The sequence below is a fragment of the Monodon monoceros genome, unplaced genomic scaffold (genome assembly GCF_005190385.1).
Source record: "Monodon monoceros isolate NGI ecotype Baffin Bay Population unplaced genomic scaffold, NGI_Narwhal_1 Super_Scaffold_2, whole genome shotgun sequence".
NCBI classification, from domain to species: Eukaryota; Metazoa; Chordata; class Mammalia; order Artiodactyla; family Monodontidae; genus Monodon; species Monodon monoceros.
Window position 1 is genome coordinate 87,090,194 of NW_021703776.1, and position 21,719 is coordinate 87,111,912.

General features: G+C 40.8%; 1 protein-coding gene across 18 annotated transcripts in view; it reads left to right on the top strand.

Moving 5' to 3' along the window:
* CALD1 (caldesmon 1) overlaps positions 1–21,719 on the top strand; it is a 181,264-nt gene that overhangs the window by 93,370 nt on the left and 66,175 nt on the right. For 2 of the 18 annotated variants that reach the window (XM_029233565.1, XM_029233567.1), the window contains exons 1-2: positions 19,158–19,436; positions 19,542–19,589. The exons of 9 other annotated variants lie outside the window; for them this stretch is intronic. In XM_029233565.1, the coding sequence (XP_029089398.1) occupies positions 19,384–19,436; positions 19,542–19,589 (101 nt within the window). In that variant the 5' untranslated portion in view covers positions 19,158–19,383. Of the gene's footprint in view, positions 1–19,157; positions 19,437–19,541; positions 19,590–21,719 lie in introns of those variants that run through there. 7 more of the 18 variants (XM_029233582.1, XM_029233583.1, XM_029233566.1 and 4 more) reach the window with 6 other exon arrangements.

Consider the following 21,719-nt stretch of genomic DNA (forward strand, 5'->3'; position numbering starts at 1 on the left):
TAACAGCATGGCCAATCAACATTACACAAAAACACTTTTGTTTAAAATGCTTAGCATTGTGACCTTGAAATTTCAAATCAAAATCTTTTCAATTGCAGTTTTTTGTTACTCTGTAATCAGAAAATTATTTTCCATTCGGAAGTTAAATAAAATATTCCTTGGAAACAGTCTAAATTATTAGAGTAGCTAAATTTGCTCAAAACTTCCCTTTAGGTCTCTCAGAGAATTCATCACTCCAGGGGGCAAAAAAAAAAAATGTTAGGATTTGCATCTACATTTCTACTTTTAAGTTAAAAGATTTTTTTCAAGTAATTCATTTGAAAGAGACTTAAAAATATTGCTGTAAGGTTTCTATGTTTATTTGATATTGTTTAGGGTCAGCCTAACTTGAACGGAGGGGCACTGGGAGAATGAGGTAGATAATTTTCACCTAAGGGATTTTTAATTATTTATTTGTGTCCTGCCACATGAAGAATCAATATATATACATATTCATATGCTCCCTCTCTTGTTCTCTCTCTCACTCTAAATAGACATTATTTATTACCTCTGTCAATTTATAAACGGTCAAATTATAAACAGTGGAAATGGCATATTTGGACCAATTTCCACTTACCTAACAATTCCTCTGGTCCTAAAAGTATCCCACTTTATGATGATCAGTAGAACATCAAGAGTCCAGGATCTACCCAATGTGACACTTGTTCAATACAAATTAAAAATCTAGATTCTTAAGGACCTCACATGCTGATCCATAACTCCATTCTTAGCTGGAAAAAATGTGGCATATATATGAGTCAATACACTTATAGTTTAAAATAGTGCTGAATTGTTTTTACAGTCTGTATATGTGACTCATAATTTACCAGTCTTCGCTCACCCGGGGAGAGGCAGGACAATGTTGTAGTTAAGTATGTGGGTGATGAAGTGTGACAGACCTGAGTTCGAATCCTGACTTTGACAACTATCAGTTGGGTAACCTCATTACAAATTACTTAAACATCTTGTGCTTCAATTTATTTATGTATAAAAATGGGGATAATTATTCTACCTCACAGAATCATTGTAAAAATTAAGCTAACTGGGCTTCCCTGGTGGCGCAGTGGTTGAGAGTCCGCCTGCCGATGCAGGGGACACGGGTTCGTGCCCCGATCCGGGAAGATCCCACATGCCGCGGAGCAGCTGGGCCTCTGAGCCATGGCTGCTGAGCCTGCGCGTCCGGAGCCTGTGCTCCGCAACGGGAGAGGCCACAACAGTGAGAGGCCCGCGTACCGAAAAAAAAAAAAAAAAAAGAATTAAGCTAACTAACTGATGTAGGGAAATTAACACAACTACAGGCACACAGTATATACTCGATAAATGTTAGATGTTATTATTAAAATCATATTAATGTTTTGGCAGGCCTTTGGTACAAAATAATATTTTACTGAATTTGAATTTTCATTCATCTGTCAGCTCAGTCATTATGATTTGTTGCATCCTTTCTGCAAAGCTTCTTTCCTCTACCGACCTGAATATTTGCTAAGATGTTTCTATTAAAGTTGGGAAAGAAATAAAACTTGTAGTCACAAATAAGTCTACCACACAAATATAATTGCTATATGAGGATTTTAAAATCACATATTGTAGCTATGAAGTTAATTTTCTAATTCATTAATTATATGTCTTTATTTTAAATATAGCATATAAAACATAGCTTAGAATTTTACCTAAAAAGTTCAATTCAGCAAAAATAGTTCTCAAGTAGAAAAAAGTTTCAGCCAAATTTTTCATCCAGTGTTAGACAGGAAAAAGAACCATCATTTGTTTAGCATCAGCTAAGTGCCAGGCTAGGTGATGCACTTTATATACGTTATGTCATTTAATTATCAGAACAACCCTATGACCTTATCTTAGTCTGTTCATGCTGTTATAACAGAATACCATAGATTGGGTGGCTTATAAACAATAGAAATTTATTTCTCACAGTTCTGGAGGCTAAAAAGTCCAAGATCAAGGCACCAGCAGATTCAGTATCTGGTGAGGGTCCACTTCCTTGTTCATAGACAGCTGTCTTCTTGCAGTGTCCTCACATGGCAGAAACAACAAGGGAACTCTCTGGGTCTGTTTTAAAAAGGGCACTTATCTCATTCATGAGGGTTCCACCTTCATGACCTAATTACCTCCCAGTGTCCTCAACTCTAAATACCATCACATTGGGGATTAGGTTTCAACATATGAATTTACTGTGGGGGGGACCCATTCAGTCTATAGCAGACCTGGATATTATTATCCCTGTTTTGTAGTTGAGGAAACTGTAGGTCTGAAAGGTTAAGTTACATGTCCAACTTCATACAGCTGTGGAGTACAATCCGGTTCTGCCTGCCCCAAATCTCAAAACCTTTTCACTGTAACAAATTGATCAGTAGAATTTTTCATGTTTCAACTGGTTGTCTTGGCTGAAGGTCCATTGTCTCTACAATGCCAAAATAACTCCCTAAGATGGGGAGAAACCATTCAAAGCAGTTATGTGGCAACAGACAAAATGAGGCTATTGGACTTAATTGAACTGTTTTTTATGCTTATTCAGGTAAATTGCTTACATGTGTAGACAAAGTCATTGTTTTGTTTGCCCTCAAAAAATCTCCCGTGTTATTCCCATTTCACAGGAAAATAGAAACAGAGGAGATCAAGTTTTCTCCCTCAAGCCAAAGGAGGCTGTTGGCATAACTCTTCTTGACTTTTCTCTGGATTTTTTTCAAGAAGATTGTATTCACCATTAGAACAGGGACTTAGTCACATCATCACTCATGAAATCTTAAGGCTGTCACTAGCCTTATAGATACTCTGCTGTAGTGGAATGTTACTTTTCCATTTTTGGACCACACACTACTTTGAGCGTCTGATGAAAGCTATAGACGCTCCTCCAAGAAAAATGTACATATGCACCCACAAAACTTGGCACTTCCTTTCAGTGGCGTCATGGACCTCCATCCACAGACCTCCACAGGGCCCATGAACACTGGGCCAAGAATCCCTGATCTACTGAATTTTAAAAGTTCATTTTACATATGAAGAGACTTAAGTCTAGGGATGCTGACCTCCTCAAGATCACCCTGCTAAGCTGAGGCAGAGCCTGCTGGCACAGTGTAGACCCCTGAATAAATGGAGTTGTCTGTAGAAAATGCCATGGCTATTGATTAGGAAAGTAGAGCATGTTTTGGGGGAAATAGTGTATACTGCACTGTATTGCATGCAGGGTGTTTTTTATTTAAAAAACATTTTATGGATAATATTACAAAATAAAAGGAGACTTGGTCAGATTACTTCATGGTGAGTAAGATGAAAAGCAAAGAAAGATAAGTAGATATACAGAATGAAAACCGTTAATTGTTAGGAGCTAGGAATCAAACTTTGCCATCTTAGTCAAGAAGGAAAAGAAAACTGTGGTGATTTTCCAAAGAGAACCCCATTTGCCATCAATTTTTGAAGTCTTTTATTTGGCATATGTTGTCTAGACAAGATTTCTTTACACCAACCTTAATTATGATACTAAGTTACTATGTAGGATTTCTCCATCCTTACCAGTTTCATTTTAGCAATTCAGATTCATTAAAGGAGTTTCTTCTCTAAATATGAGAGAGATAGGAACTGATACGATTCCTTAAAGAGGATTTCATGTTTCACCTTTATAACTACTATCTTTTGGGAGAATGGGGAAGATTGGAGTGGGACACAGACATGATGATATCTCCCAGAAAGCAGAATCATGCAGACTTGGGTGTGATTCCTGGCTGGGTTAGCAAGGATAACTCTACTTAGCCTCACTGAGCCCATTTCCTCATCAGGAAAATAGCCTCATAACAGTTCTTCCTCATAAGGTTCATATAGATTACAAAGCACTAGGTAGATAGATGACTGATGATAGATAGATAGATAGATGGATAGATAGATAGATGATAGATAGAATATATATATGATATATATGGTATGTATATATGATTAGTGCATGGTGAATGTTCCCTGTCATTGCTACTTTTCGGCTGGCTGGAGGACATGGTAAGGAAAGAGCTATCAGGAAAGCCCTCTCCAGAGTCATCTCCCAAGAAACTCGGCACCTGTCCAGCTGCCTTCTGGGGTTTCTGAATCACTGAGCATGTGCACAGTCCCCACATCTTCAGACAGTTTGGTGTTCAGTCTCCACTCTCTTTCAAATCTGTTTTAGCCATCACCTTGAAAGTGATGGGAGAATTATGGATATGAAGTCTCCATGTTGAAAAGAAAATCTACCTCCTTATTTTAAAGAGTCTTTTTTTAAATCTTCCATACTGGTTTGAAATCAAGATAAAGATATAGGGTAGTCTGGTGTCTAACATATCAAGGTTTTGATCTCAATAATTTATGTATCTAATATTCAATTAATCATATATTCTAAATAGTTTTTTTTTGCCTTGTGGAATTACAGGGTTTTTTTCATATTACATAATTATGGTTTCAACACAAATAGAGAAGGAACCTAAAGCCTCTTAACAGCTTACATAAAGACTGTACTAATAATATAAAGGAAGTTATGTGCCTAAATTGTACAGAATAACTTCTAATCATTTTATTCTAAATTAGTGATTTTATTCATTTTAATTATGAAAAAGCCAATACACACAAAATAATATTATGTAATGTATATAGAGGTTATAAATCATCGTAATACCTACATTATAAACTTATCACTCATCTTAAGACCTAGGACATTTCCAGTATCACTGAAACTCCCGGCAGACCCCTCTCCTATCCCACCCCCTTGCCTCCCCATCCTCAGAGGTAACCAGAACTCTGAAAAATTCATTTATTTTTTTAAAAAATTCTAAATAAGATAATATGAGTTTAGGTGAGAGTTTTTCCAGGATCCTGTGATCCAAAGCTTTCCAAAGATTCTTTCCAGACTCAGGTGAAAGTGTTAATGAGAGCCCACCGTTCTCTGAGAGGGCAACAAATTTGCCTTTCTAAACATACGGGACCAAAGGAGTCCTTCTATGTCCACAGCTGGGAACCCTGGAGAAGTATTATGAACAAAAAATTCTCTACCAGCAAAGAATGCTCATCAAAATCAAAGTGTAATGAAGGCTATCAAATATGTATGTTGAGTATATCTATTCTGCCCGTTGGTTTTCTCACTGACCAGCCAAGTATAAGAGATCTGCATTTGTAGCTATCATTTGGCCAGGTGGGAATGCAGACAGGATTGATTACAGACTATTCCAAATTCTTATTCAAGGGAAATCTATCTCAATTGCTTTGAAGTCTTCTAGGGAAATAGTTAACCTTTATTATCCCAAAGGTTCTTAACATTGTTATGAGAAAGTACTACTGGACATGAAACATGAGCATGTTGGAACGACACAGAGGCTGTATAAATGGATTCTCTTTCATCCGTGAATGAGGTTAAAGAGGAATAATGTGCATACCTTGTGAATAAAATCAGTTCTTTTCACTAGTTTGCCACGTAATAAGTAATGTTCATCAGGAGCTGGAAAATCAGTTTTTAGTCTATCATAAATCTTCATTAATTCAGATTCTTCCATTTTTAAATCTTTATGAAACTATAGAAGAGTATAAATTTGAACTATTTATAAGTAAAGGATTTGATTAATACGTTAAATATGCAAGCTACATTCCATGGCTTAGTTATTAAACACTTGAGAGCACAACTTTTTAAAACTTTTTAAAAAACTGGAAACATTCACCTGCATTTAAAAGCTTAATTTGCTAATTATAAATCATTTTTATTCATGCAATTTTTAAACAAGTTTCTAATTTTTTTTAGTTTGATTGAAGTCACCAGATATGCTTGAACATATTTTCAAAACTGAATTTCTTTAAAAATATTGCATAATTTGTAAAGACCTTCCTTTCAGTTAGTCTAGATTAGTGAGATTTGACATTATATTTGAGATTAGTACCAATTAACTAAGTTAAAATGTGAGGGTTTATTTTCCATTTTAATAACCCCCTACATCACATACAGTTCCTTTGGTGGAATAAAAATCTTGGTAAAGTACACATCAGCCACTATAAATAGCAGCCATTCAGGAGAGTCTCCAGAGAGTGTACTTTAAATTGCATATTGTTTAAAATAGGAAATTCTTCCGATGTTCATATTTTCCATTATGGGTGAAATGGTCTACCCCGTGTCACATCTTCACTGGCTTCCATCTTCCTGTACCATTTAGGGATCCAACTGTTAGATTCCAGAAGATTGCTCAATGTGTGCTTTTTATTTTCTTAAGTAACCTGGGTCTTATTGTCCAGCAGGAATTTTGCAAAATTAGGGGCTCTCCAAATGAAAACTAGATAACTTCCAGAGCTGGCCCCAGCAACTAGGTAATGAAACAGTCCTTTATTTCTGGAGCTAGTAGCTCTACTGTGCCTGCTTAGCATAACAGAGTCAAACCATTTTTGATTCCCACAGAAAACCTTGCACTGTTGGCAGGTCTTTCTGGGGAAATCAAGAGACTAATATGGTAAATTACTGAGCAGGAAGTGAACTAACAGACAAGCATGATGAGATGATGGGTTATCACGCTGGTTCGAAGACCAGAAGCCTCAGCAGGTATAATTACACTCCATCTTTCCCAAGGCACTATTGGCAGCTGCAGTAGATGTATACCTCTGCCCACTCTTTCCTTGAAGAGTCCTTCTGTTTCTCTAATCAAAACTGTTGTGTATATCTTGATTTTTTTTTTTTTTTTTTTTTTAGTGGGGGCCCATTTTGGAGATCTAACATTCCCTCACCATTTCTCCTTCCTTGATGAAGAGGATGAGAAATTACTGTTAAGGGGACTTGGACAAAAATTGTGATATAGAAAGAGTTGATATCTGATGCCCTTCCTTCCTGATAGTCCCCTTTTAAGAGCCCTTTAACTCTTCCCACCTAATTAACCATGAAAGCAAAACATTCCAAATATAGGTATGTTTCCTGAGCCAGCACCCTCAGAGTATATCCTGGCTACCCAGGGAGTATCATTGCTATGGAAGCTCCATGGCTTATGAACTGAACAGAATGAAGCTTTTATAAAACTCAAGGCTGAGGCAGGATGGAAATTCCTAATCCTTTCATTCCTAAGTGCCTCACTTGAGAGGCGCATGAATATAAGTTCTATCTCATTGAAACATTTGTGAGAGCAATGGTCGAGTGAACCAGGGAGGCACGCCCTTCAGAAAGGAGTTAGTCTTCCACAAGAACTCTGATTGAAATGCGGAATTACTGCTAGGAAACATAACCTGGTATCCTACTGGGTTATGTGGTCAGAAATTAAGACTCTCTTCCCTGCATTCTCAGGAAAGAGTTTGGAAGTCCGAATCATTGGATCCAGCTTGCAGAGTTACGTGTCCAAGAGCACACAGTCAGTGGCAGCAGTAAATCCGGAAACTTTGTCATTTACTCCAGTTCCGGTGCTTTTCCCTCTGCGTTACGCTGCGGCTAACCCCTACAACTGCCTCTAACTCCATGAAAGAAAGTACCTTTTAGATCAAGGATAAGAGAAAGAGGATACTGGATGAAAGTTTAGAAGATCTGGGCTTCCTCATCAGTAAAGTAGGACTAACACTTTTCAGGGTGGCTGAGCAAATTCAATGAGATATGGACAAATGTCATCAAAAGTGTAAGGGAGCTGCACATGACAGATGCTTATCAGGTAGGGGTACCTGTATGATTCACTTAGATCGGATTCACTTCTATTTAACTCTATGTGTAGTGGCAAGTTTCATTCTGGTCATATACTGTGTTTCAAAAGACAGTTACACACTTCTCTCTCTGCTAATCTTATGCTATCTAACTGGCCCTCAGGCATTCTAGGCTTTCAAAAATCTGACTCAGAGAAAATGCTATAAAGTGTTACCTCTCACTCTCCCCAGAGCCTATCACCCCTGGAGAGGGCTTAGGACCTCAAATGCAGATTAGAAGCAGCCATTTTATCTTCCCTTTCCCCCTAGTTGTGAATTGAAGAGAAAATTCAAAAGACTTTAAAATGATGGCTTTATTCCAATCAGAATTAAACCCTGCTGTTGGTCACTTACTTGTCTGGTTTTGCATCTAAGTGAGCAAAAGTCCTCAGGCTTATAGGGATTCTATGCTGTTCCACACCACTGTCCTTACCTCCTGAAGCTCTTGTAAGTGGTATACTCTTGCCTTGAAGGCCTATCTCAACAGTCATCCTTTGGAAAACACCTTCCCAGAGGTCCCCAATCAAGTGACTGATTTCCCACCTTGGGTTTCCCATAGCATTTGTTTGTATGTTAATTATCGTCACCCATTTTATTGTTTGTTTGTTTATATGTCTCTTTTCCCCACCAAATTGAAAGCAACTCTAAATCCAAAACTACATCTTACTCACTTTTATTTCCCCAAAGGCGCATACTCAATGCTGAATAAATGAATGAGCAGACAGATACTTCAGATCATATCTGTGTACCAAGGCAGAACTTTGCTCACTTCGACAAGCTATTTATGGGGAGGCAGAAACATTGGTGACCTTTGTGGTATTCTCCGAGTACTGACACCATCATACCATACCTGGGGTTCCATCACTCTCCTGATGAGCCACTGGAATTTTGACTTCCTATCTTTGTCTCTAGAGATATGAAGAAACTCACCTCCTGTATTTCTCTGATTATTAAGGATAGTGGACTTCTACCCCGTGTAATTTTGACCATTATGCTTATTTAGTCGCATCATGGAGGCAAGTGATATTCATAAGGCAAGAGTAGATTCCCTTTAGTTGGCCTATTTGCTCTAGTACTCAAGCTCTTAGTGTTATTTGCTATTAACATTTGCGTTATAAGACCAGATAATCATTGAATTACAGGGTTCATACCAAGCCCCAAAGAGTCCAACAGTGAACAAACTATATAATCAAAAATTTCTTTAATGAAAGATGAAGTTTGTGGTCTGGAGACATAAACAACCTCAGTTAATCCCAGGAGGATGGGCAGAAGTAGATTAGGGGTAGGGCCAACCTCAGACTAGTATTTACCAACACTCTTTCTGAAATAGAGAGTGTTTAACACACAAGTTGGGTCTAAAGTTTAGAGTCTAAATAGTGCATTGTTTTCTAGTATTGGGATGAACCAAGGAAAGAAAAAAAAGAATAAAGAAAGATGTTAGAAAACCCAAGACTTTTAAACCAAGATACAGAGGGTTAACTTTATTTTCGGTGAAGTGGAGAATTTTTTCTTTTTATTAATAGTTCATACACCTCAAAAAGTACTGTTTGGAAGAAAGAGGAGAAGCATTTATAAATAGCTATTAGTCAAAACTCTAAGATTCAGATTAATTTAGTAAACATTGACGACGATACAACACATTCTGCAGTAGGCATTGAGTTTCTTAATTACAAAAGTATACCCTTTGGTTAATTCATTATCATAAAATTTGTAATTAAAATGAAGTTAATGAGCTGGAACACCCAGAACACGTAGGCTTGGAAGCACTATAGAATAGTCTCAGAATTGTATCTTTTAATTTTTAATTTAATTTTTAATTCTTAGATCCACTGAAAAAGAGTCAAAAAGAAAGATAATTTGAAGTTATCCTAGAAAGACACTGAGTTCTAAAATACCTAGGGGAATCTCAGATTACTCCAGCTCTCTTTACTTTGCAGCATATTTTAGAAAACTGAATGCATATTTCAGGTCACTGGCTTTCAGATTTGAAGTGTACTGTATGCTACTTTTTGTGTAAGTATCATCCATTTTATCTTCTTTGTTGTCTTCATAAGGTCTTAAAATTAAAAAGCTTTCCAGATGGCTTTTGGCTTTTAAATAAGAAAAATGAATATGATTTTTTTAATTAAATGCTTTCACTAAAACCCCTTCCCTGTTCTATTCTACTCTATGAACTAATGAGCAAAAAGGATCTCTATTGGTTTTTCCTGCCTTGGTCTTAATAATAGCTTGATTTCATTGCTCAATAACTTCAAAGTAAAATAATGTCCTAAAGCTGAAGAGCTTTCTCCTAGTCTATTTCTAACCTCTTGTCTCAAGCTGCCACCATAAAGGCTCCCAAAAAGTGTACAAAAGAACATTTCTAATAAATTCAACGTGTGTCAAATTACATTAGGTCTCTCAGATATAAGCAAGTGGAGTCTAACTGTAATCTATTGTCTTAGTCAGTTTGGGCTACTATAACAGAATACCGTAGACTGGGTGGCTTAAACGGCAAAACATTTATTTCTTACAGCTCTGGAGGCTGGGGAGTCTAAGATCAAGGTGCCGGCAGATCCGGTGTCTGATGAGGGACCCCTTCCTGGTTTGCAGTTGGTTGTCTTCTTGTTGTATCCTCACACAGAAGAGAGAGAGAAAAAGCAAGCTCTCTCATGTCTATTCTAATAAGAACACTAATCCCACTCATGAGGGCTCCACCCTCATGACCTAATTACCTCCCAAAGGCCCTACCTCCTAATACCATCACATCCAGGGTTAGAATTTCAATGTATAAATTTGGGGGGATACAAACATTCAGTCCACATCATTGATGGCCTTAGTAAGTCTGAAAAAAAGAATGGGCCAGTAGAAGAGGTCCGCATGGATGCCAGGTCCAGGGTTGGCACTGGTCATCTAGGAATATCCAGATAAAACAGACCTTGAATCTCAGGGTTTGTTCAGTCCTGTGACATGATAAGTATTCTCTCCACTGAGGTAGGTGTTTGTGCACATCTCTGCTTGGCTTGGGTGAAATCTTCCTCATGATGATGTTCCCTCCCTTTGTTCTGACACCACATCATGAAGCAGTCTCTGGTGACTGAGGCTTCCTGACATTCTGGCTTGGGGAATGGGGGTAACCTGGTTGGGAAGTGACAGCTCCCCAGGCACTGAAGAGGGAGGTCATCCATTCTGTCTTAATTAATTGGCATTAATTGGGATTCTGATGTATACATCAGTTTCTTGTGAGTCTGTGAGCCAGTCAGTCTCTCTGAGACCTGTCCATTCTGAGAACTCCCAAGATCCAGTGGCTGGGGCAGCAGAGCTTCTAGACCTTGTACCATGAGAAATACTCCAAAAAAGCCCACTCTGTGGGAGTCTGGGAGGACCAGCCAACTGGCCTTCTTGATGCAGCAGCTCTACTCCATTGCTGTCCCCCCTTTAACCCAGAGAGCAAATGGTGAGTATTTATTGAGTACCTGCCATATGTCTAACACTATTTTAAGCTGTATCAGTTGCAAAAGAGGTGTTAGGAATCATCGCTGCCAGAAAACAGGTGAGAAAAGGTATATACACATGAACAATGAATAAATAAGACTCTGTGTATCCATCCATCTATTTCTATCTATAGATAGATATCATAATCAGGCACTACTTCATGTGATCTGTTAATCACAAAATAGGACAGTACCTTAAAAGGTGTCAGTTATGTGATATCAATAATAAACACTACATCCAAAGTATCCAAAACACACACTGGACTATTTCTCTAGCAATAGGAACAAATATCATCCAGGTCTGACCTCCTAAAAAAGAAATCAATACTTTTTTAGACCTTATATGGTATCACTGGAAAAAAATCTGGATTTGATTCGAGCTATAAAAACCATGTGTAAATTTAATATCCAGATGCATAAAGTGGACACCAGAAAATAAATTTATGGTGTGGAAATATTTAGATACTTTGAACAAGAGTGATACACACTGAGAATTCTGTGGCTTATGAACTAACGTGCTTCCTTTGAAGATGTGACATTTTCCCTGCACCAGAATTACATCCTCAGAGTCCCCATGATAGTTTCTTAATTTCCTTTACAGTTTAATTGTATCTATGTACAAGAAATCTATATTCTAAAATTATCACCAAGGGCTAAATTCATTTTTCTATAGGCAGAAATCATATCTTTCGTGTACACACTTCTTTCTTAGAATTATATAAGGTATATACTATTATTTTCTGAGACCAGAACCAGGGTTTTATAGATGTGCACCAGCAATCATTCATTCAAGAAACTGTTGTTAGAACCCTACTATTTCCAAGCACTGTCTTATCGTTTTAAAGATGTGTTTCAAGCTGGAGGGCAGAGGGGAGTTAGAAGCACAATCTTTTTAAGATAGAAACTTTTCTTTCCAGGAAAAGAAAATAGTCCAGCTGGCTAAAACCCCCAGATTTTAAAAAGAACTTAGAGACTGGACCTAAATAATTGTTGCAAAAGAGTTTAAACAGAAATGGAGCCTCACAGCAAGTCACCTGGAAGGGCTGAGTCACACATGACAACATAACTATTTCTCAAATGCATGCAAACAAGAGTGGGTTCAAACTTTCTCATCTTTCCTCCTAAGATGATAAATTACAAAGAAATAAAGTCAAAATGAGGAAGACTTTGTAGAGGTGGAGCCAGACACTGGTTCTTAAAGAACCACTAGAATTCAGAGAAGCAAAGGGAGTTTAAAAAGCCATTCCAGGGAAAAGGAGAAGGAATAGCTTTGTTGGGTAAAGGCAGAATGCTTCAGGAGATACCAGGAAAACAGTGGCAAATGCCAATAATCTTTTCACTGAACAAAAGTCCCCTTTATGATCAGTGTTAGGGTGCATTGCACTGAAGACGTGTTAGATTGCCAGGGGGGTACAACTGGGGGTCAGGATTTCTTAAGGGGAAGAATTAGCAACGTAATGCTGGGGCTCAAGGTTTGGCCTTGGGAAGGAAAGAATGCCCTCTTTTTAACTGAACGGTGGTATCATGACCAGAGGACCTGCATTTCACCATGAAAATACAGAAGCATCAAGACAGAGTGAAATGACGTCTCACTCCCACGCACCCATCCTGTTTCATTCTAGAACCAAGTACATACTAGGGTGGCATTGCTGGTGAGCCCTCTGGGGTGGGGCCAGCTGTGGAGGGAGGAGAGGAGGGGAGGGGAAGAATAGCTACCTACAGGTGGAGAGGGAGAGAAGGCCATCCTAGGAGAGCGCATGGGGCACAAAGTTACTTTGCAAATTTTTTTTTTTTTTTTTTTTGCGGTACGTGGGCCTCTCACTGTTGCGGCCTCTCCCGTTGCGGAGCACAGGCTCCGGACACGCAGGCTCAGCAGCCATGTCTCACGGGCCCAGCCGCTCCGCGGCATGTGGGATCTTCCCGGACTGGGGCACGAACCCGTGTCCCCTGCATCGGCAGGCGGACTCTCAACCACTGCACCACCAGGGAAGCCCTACTTTGCAAATTTTCTTCTTAAGCTGAATGGTGAGCACACAGATCTTCATTATAGTTTCTTACTCCTTTTAGTCTGTCTAAAAGATTTTAGAATAGGATGTAATTTTTTAAATGTACAGAAACCTTATAACTGTCACCCATATATCCTCAATCAGAATCTGCCTATGGATGTCAACAGAATCACTTTACTAGTAATATAATTCTTAATGATCTCTGCTGATGCAGGACTACCACCCCACCATCAATTTTTTTAAAAAAGTCCTTCTGTTTCTGGAAGTCTGTCTTATAAAACCTCATGAATGGTGCATTCACCCACCATGTGCAACCTCCCATGGCTCCTTGCTGCTGGCCCCCTGCCCCAGTGAAGCCCTCACCCCTCTCTCCCACTGCCCTGGGGCTCACTTGAGACCCTGGGCTTCCATGTCAAAGATGCTGTCTCGTGCCCTTGATACAATCTTTCAAGGTTCCAAAGTGGCCCTGCGTTCGCTTCACTCTTCCAGAATTCCAAAACCATGCTGTGCTCGTGTAGAGGTAGTAAGGGGGACACTTTCCTCTGCTTCTCGTTGTCACCTGGCCACCAAAGCTTGGCCTAGACTCAGCAAACACCTTGTGGAAGCAGCTTCCGCTTCTCTGCAGCCCACCCCTGTCCTCAGGGCACAGACATATGGCAATGGGCCTCCGCTCAGGGACCAGTTCCAAGGCATGGAATAGCAGACAACTCTCCAAACCCCCATGCAAATCGGCTCCCTAGGCCTCCCTCACCACACGGTCACACAAGCCCAGATGCATCTCAATTCCAGTGGTAGGCACAACTGAACTTGAGGCCGGGCCACCAATCAATTATCCTCCTATTTCAACTCAACGACAGAAAAAACAAATTAACTTGGTCAAGGCCATTATTTGCTCTTTATGAAGCCAGGTGCCCTAATTCACTTATGCAGCACATATTACAGAAGGGCTGATCTCTGCCAGACATTGTGCTAACTGGGCTGAGGGGAGGAGCACAAAAATGGGTAAGACATAGTCCCCCTCCTCAGGGAGCTCACAGCCTAGTAATGGGAGATAGAAATATATAAATACACTCCGAGTGCAGTCGAGGACCTTGAACTCTATGTTGCCTCAAATAGATCATTAGAATTCCCAGGTATTGAAATGCAGGTATATGCTTTCTGAAAGATCTTTTTCTCCTTTCATGAAATCAGATTTTGTGTTTTAAGCAGGAGGGCAAGAAAAATACTACAGAGAGTAACCTGAAAGAGTTGAAAAATGAGTCTCTGGAAAGAGTATGAAGTTCTTTATATTAAGGGTAATTAATAACAACAAAAATAGCTTAACAGATAAATGTTGGAGATAGACTGACTAAGCAACAAATCTGGAGAAGAAAAAAAAACCACCCTGGATTTAGCACAAAAATTAATGAATGAACTCTATAAGAGATGCTATTATCAACGTGAAAACAATGTTAGGATGTGTTAACAGGAAGGTGGCAGGCAGCTCTGGGACTTCAGCCAGCCACATTCAGCCTTGGTCAAGCCTTTATTATGTCCAATTTTGGTTTCCCGTTTGAAGAGTTGTTATATTTCAAGCTGATATTAAAAGGATGGAAAATAGGCATTGGCGTTTAGCCTAGAAAAGACCAGACTGAAGTATGACTTAATACCTGTGGCCCTAACAGAGATAAGTGGATTTCTATTTCAGCCACAGGAAGTCTAGTTCAATCACAGAATAAATTGAGCATAAGAGTGATTAAACACTGGGACCTTGATCGTAGGATGTCACCTTAGAAGTATAGTGCTTCAGCTCCGCTGCTTTCAGAATACTCTTCACTCCCCATCTTGCATTAATAGTTTTGTATGCATATCTTATCTCCCTTTGGGACTGCCCTTCTTATCTTTGGAGCCCTCCATGGCACTTAACTCCACGACTTGCTTGTAGTAAATATTCAAATAGTGTTAAGTAGGGGGAAGATGCTGGGACAGAAACTATATGGCTAACATTGTAAGGCAGACAAGAGAGTATAGCAACTCAAGATGTGTTACAGGCCTGGAGTCAGACCAGAGAATAGTTCAGAGAATTGTGTCAGCAAAGGCCATACAGATTCTCGTGACAAACAATGACTTTCTATAACAGTACATACATCTCTCCACCCCCTCCTCCACCCAGCCCATCACACATTCCACAGTGGGAACTACGAAGACTTTATCAAAGACACGATAGGGAAGGAGAGGTGAGGAAAAGACTTTACTGGATGGTAGAAAGCAGAGGAAAGAAAGAAGAGGAGTCTGTAATTTCTGCAGAAGGAGATGGAAAAAGGGAGAAGTACTTCATGAGAAGATTTCTTAGGAAGATCTGTTAAAAAGCAGTATCACTGGAAAATACAAAGCAATATAGTTTCAGTGAACATGTTCAGTGCTTTTGGGGGTGGGGAGTGAGGAGGAGGGTGATGCCCTCAGGTGTGGAGGAAAGACTCTAGTCACCAAGGGAAAGGAGGAAAGAGGTTCAGCCTACAAATATGTAGTTAACCCCTTCGTTTCCGTTTCTGTCCACCCCTTGGTGAGCCGTTGTCTAGGCAAGATCTTTTGCTTCATTCTAAATGTGTAGAGTCTATGAATTTCTTTGTAAGAAAAAATTTCTTCAAGATGTTTTAAACATCCCCTTTAAATTACTTGAACGGTTGCCTCTCATGTGAATAGATTTCCTTTGACTTTATGTTGTGTTTCTGTAGGAGGTGAGTGGCTCTGTATGTGTGTGTCTTAAGTGCATTAAGGCAGTACAAGGGGCACTTCCCACATACCTCTCTTTTCCCTAGGGAATTGCTCCAAGGTAAAAGCTATTCTTAAACAACCATTGCAGACCATAAAGTCTGGAAGAGATCATGGAGATCCGACCTCCATGAAGTAAAGTTATTTTTTAAATCATATTTTATTAATAAAAGACCACCCTGTGGTGGGAGCTATTTCATTCTATAGCACTGACCTCCTTCAAACCTTCCCAGCCCAGAATCTCTCTGACGAAAAATTAAGCAAAGTATCTAGAAATGAAGGGTGCTATCAGTAATTTGAGAGTGGCCCAGACTTCCGTTTCCCCTAGTAAAAGAGGCTGGAAATGTCATATGTATGACACCTACTGTCTTGCTGGCCCTGCTGTTCATGGTGCCAATGAATGATCACTACTTCAGTTCTCAGAGACACCAGTTCTGGAAGTTGGACTCTGAGTACCCGTGTCTGTGCTACACAGTGACGGCACATGTGCCTCCTGGTGTCTGCAGAAACAGACACTGTTCACCAATTACCTTCTGGTATGTTCTTCCTAGTTCCTCTCACCTTGCCTCTCCAGCCCCAGGAAGCTGGACCACAGAAGCCTACCTGGGAGCACTTGCCTACTCCAGCCCTGCTCTCATCTCATGATTCACATCTCCAAATGCATCCAATCTCCTTCTTATTGTCCTTTGTGCTCTCCCTGTGCCCTGCTGGTGTCTGACCCAGGCCCAAAACTCACTCCTCTCTTCACTATTGTCATGTCAGTACCCTATTAGGTAGCAGGAATTATGACATCCATTAGTTTTACAAACTGAAGACAGACAGCTACTTCCCAAACACATTACATTAATAACAAGGGGCCAACTACAAGTGTGCATGATTTCCCTCTTTCTGTCTTTACAACTAGGAAAATAACTTGGTGGATATCTTTTATACAGCTGGCCATTCGCATACTTTCAGTGCATGAATGTCAGCATATTAGTGGAAGATTACTAAATTCTTGCTCTCCTGTGCGCGTGCGTGTGTTTGGTGTGTGTGTGTGTGTGTGTGTGTGTGTGTGTGTGTGTGTGTTGAGAAAGAGAGAGAGAGAGTCTGGGCTGGCCTGGAAGAACCACTGAAGTTTTTCCAGGCTACTCCATTCTATGAACTTATTCCAAATATGCCAGAGCTATACTTGCCACCTCAGAATTGGAGTGGGGGTGGGAAATGGGGGAAATCAGGAGGCGAAACGTATTCCCAAGGTCAGTTGAGTCCCATAAGCAAATGTATTAGTTTTCTATCAATGCTGTAATGAATAACTACAAACTTGGTGGCTTAAAATAGCACAAACCTATCTATTGTTCTAGAGGTTCAAAGTCCAACACAGGTCTCTCTAGGCTAAAATAAAGATATAGACAGGGCTGCATTGCTTTCTGGAGGCTCTATGGGAGAATCTGTTTCCTTGCCTTTCCAGTTTCTAGAAGCTGCCACATTCCTGGACCCCATTCCTCTATCTTCAGCACCAGCAAGGTCATCTCTCTGGCCATTATTCTATACCCATATCTCCCTCTGACCTCAGCGGGAGAGGTTTATCTCACTTTAAACACCTGTGTGACTAAGACTGAGCACATCTGGATAATCCAGGGTAATCTCTCCACCTCAATGCCTTTAACTTAATCACATCTGGAAAATCCCTTTTGCCATGTAAAGTAACATATTCACAAGTTCTGGGCATTAGGACATGGATGTCTTTGGGAGGAATATTATTCTGCTTGCCACAGCAAATCACTGAATATTTTAAAAGGAAAAAAATTAAATGGGAAAAATGTGGTAGAAAGAGGAATAGCAAAATGCCTCAATACATGTATCTATCACAGCTTTGGAGCAATAAACTCAAGTCTAGTCAGTGAGTATTTCATTAAAGCCTCTTGTGTGATCTCAGTGAGTGTCTCATGCACTTTAAATAGTCAATATGTGTTGAGTGATAACATATATAATCAAAGGGATATTTAAAGGTGTATATTCATCATGACATATAGAGATAATTAATTTTGAAGTTCATTAAACTGTATTACTCTATAAACTATGGCTTTGAGGACAGCGTAGTACTTAAGCAATAAAACAACCAAAATTGTCTAGTTAGTTAAAGTGAAGAGAGGATTTAATCTAACTAAATTAAACTTCTTCAAGCTGAGCACAGGAATACTTGCGTTGGTTCCTCTCCATGACTTTGGGTGAACTTTTGAAGTGCTCTGTGCCTCTGTGTCCATGTTTGTGATATGAAGCCATAGATCTCAAAGATGTTTTTCATAGTATGAAGGATGTGAGTCAATGTGTAAAGTTGATTGTTTCTCCTGCTATTTACCAAAAGAATCATCTTAACCGTATATTGTGGAGATCTGGGTTGTTCTACTTATTTAACAGAAAGCCAGTCCCATAAGTATCTTGGTGCCCAGCAGCAATCTGTTCATTGCTTGTTAGCAATGAAGAAGCATATTCATAACTCAAGCTTAGATAGTGTCATCTCCAGATAGAATCAACACCGCCCCCTCCACAGGGGTTGGAATCTGGTTGCTTTCCAAGCTATTGCTGACCAGGCTCCCTTGCCTGGCCTGGCGGATGAGATCACCACACCAGAGTGCCACGGGGGCAGACCGGGCCCACTGTTGCAACATGTCCCTTCGTCAAGCTGTTGCCCTCATTTCACCAAACACCCTGTATAACACAGCATATCACTGATCCTCTGGCTCTCTTCCCTTTGCCTTTGTATGCATTTTTATATCATGCATCTTCCCCTGAATAAAAGGGATAGTAGGAGTTTCCCAGATTTGATTTCTCAGTGGGAACTGTTTGCTTTGGAAGCCACTGACACCAATGCTAATTGAGAACAGAGCTCAGAACGAGGGCCTGAGAACTGCACCCGGATGAACTTTTTGGTGGGCTGATTTCCATTGATCTCTTCAGAATTGGATTGTGCATGCAAGTGATACCATGGTCGACTGTTTTCCAAAAGGCTGAGCACGTGGATCAGTGTCTTTTCCTTTAACTAGTTCTCTGCCTTGGAAGAATTATTTGTAATTGATCATATAAAGTCTTCATCATGAAAACTACTGGGGATCCTGGCCCCTACCGCCCAGTAATAACATTCTGGAAATCACAAAGCAATCTGGGCCGTTTACAATCTAAATCTAAACATGATGGGCCTCTATTAGAGAGATTACAGTAAAAAATAACAATCAGCTCTCTGATGATCCTATGCGAAGGGAAAGGGTGGGGAGGAGTAAATTTTGCAAAGGACAAGCCCAGACTTTCGTCACAGGGACAGACCAAAGTGTTAACACAAAGGGAGAGCCCGGGAGCATCCTGCACACTGCATTTCAGCCACAGATAACATGGCACCTCCGCGGGCCCGGTCCACGCCCTGACCGCTCAGAGGGTCTCAGCACCTCTGCGCCCGCAGCCCTTTTCCAGCTGCAGACATGCTCGGGGGATCCGGATGGCAGGGAAGACGCAGCCTGGCCGTGCTCTCCCAGTGAGTGCTCGCTTCACCTCTTCAGTTTTTCTTCTTCTTCTTCTTCTTTCGCATAAAGGAATCGTTGTAAAAAAAAAATAAAATAATTTTTTTGTTTTTTTTTAGTTGTGGGAGTGGGAGGCGAGAGGAGAAATCAGGAGGCAAAGGAAGGCAGTGAGTGTGTAAATATCAGACCTGTATGAAACTTTTTGGTCTCAACTTGGTGGTGGTTCTGATTGGTTTTCCTCTGCTACTTTTTTGTTTTTTTTTTTTGGTGGTTCGTAGACCATTTGGGGGTGTTTATACCAAAGGCACGGGTTTTCTTATTCCACATACCGATCCACAAAGCATCGTGTTTCTAAAGATCTGCTGTTAATTTAGACCTGAGCCCTCTGCTCGGAGTGATCCATCTGCAGGGCTCAGAGACTTTGGCTAAAGCACACATTGCCCAATCCTTAGAGTCAACAGCCCAAAGCCCTTAATACACTGACCATCTGACTGTGACAGGACAAGACCCAGAGCACGTGCTATTGATCAGACAATTGTTCAGATAACAGGCTCCAAAGTTTAGGATCCTGGAGTCTTGGAATGTTCAAGCTAGAGGGGCCCCTAGGGCTGTTTGCTGCAATGCTCTTCTTCTATGGACAGGGAAACGGAACCCAGAGGGGCAACTCCACTTAACCCAAAGCCAGACAACAGTCAGTAGCAGGGAAGCCAGTGTCTTTGTACTTGCAGGCAAGGGCCCTTTTCACGCTGACGTTTATGAGGTTTGGAAAACTCACTGGGTCTTGGGAAAAGGTAAGGCACAAGAGTAAGAACACCAGATGGCCTTTCAGTAAATCTGTCCCATTTTTGAGAGTTTTGGCATCGATTCAGCATGACAGTTGTTGTTCCATTTGTTCCAGCATTTGTGCAACAGCTCATCAAATAAACAGGAACTCAATGGGGTCCTAAAAATGAGACCCACATCCACTATATTAGCAGATCTCTTGGATAACCAGTTTCTCTAAGTGTGATCACTCAAGTGTGAGAGCACAAAGGGGTGTTAGAGGTTATCTGTATGTTCCTGTGGTTATCAGACTGGTTGGGGGGCTTTGTTTTTTTTAGCAAATTTACTGTTACAAGGAATCCTGTTACATAAAGGAGATGTTCTGATTAAATAGGTGGTTTTGGATCTAGAGCTTCTCATCCCTGCTGCAGTCCCCAGTCATCCCCCCCATTGCTCACACCCACCCCACTCACCGTACCTCTCTACCCCACCCCACCCTACCCAATCCGACAAAACTTCCTTGGAATCCTAGGTCTCCATGGAACTTCAGAAACCCCAATCTTATTTAATGCCACCATTTCAGTTAAGGAAACTGAGGCACATGGGGTGAAGGGCTTGCCCAGTGTTCACGGCTGGTCAACAACAGAGCCTGGAATGCAGAGCAAAGAGCCCAGTCTGCTCTGTGTGTGTGTGTGTGTGTGTGTGTGTGTGTGTGTGTGTGTGTGTGTGAATTCCTGGTTCTGAGTTTCTTCCCGCTCCATCATGCCCACAGTTCTATCAGTTTACTTTCTCCATGTCTCTCTCACTCTTCTCTAATTACTCTCTCATTTCCTGAATTTCAGCAGTTATCGCCCGCCACCTGGACAATTACAGTTGCCTCCTATCTGGTCCCGGCTTCAGTCTCTGTCCCCTTTCTGATCCTGTCCCCTCCCGTCCTCCCACCCCCACCTTTGAAGATAGACCCCACTCTCCTCAACGTGGCACTCAAAGTTCTCCACAGTCTGCCTTTAATATCCCTTCCCATTCTGACCTCCCCCTGCTCCGGCCAAATCAGATCACTCACTGGTCCCCAAACTCATCATGTACAAGCCACCTCCATTCCTTGGCTCACTCTATTTCCTACGTGGAGAACACTCTATGTGCCTCAGTTTCCCCTCTGGAATGGAGACATTAAAAAAGATGGGGGTTTCTGAAGTGTTCCATGGAGACCTAGGATTCCAAGGAAGTTTTGGTGGAGTGGGTAGGGTAAGGTGGGGTAGGGAAGAGATGGGGAGTGGGGGGTGGTAAGCAATGGAGGGTGATTGGGGAGTAGAGTAGGAATGAGGGGCTCTATCTCATTTGTTCCTGACTTCCTTCCTGTCCTTCAAGGCCCAAATCAAATACTACCTTCCTCCACAAGGCCTCCTCAGCTCTTCTTTTTTCTCCATATCCTTTGTGCACCCTTCTATTATTAACCTTGAACTAAAGTTAGTGGTGAGCATGCCTGTTCCTTCCCTTCCCTTCCCTTCCCTTCCCTTCCCTTCCCTTCCCTTCCC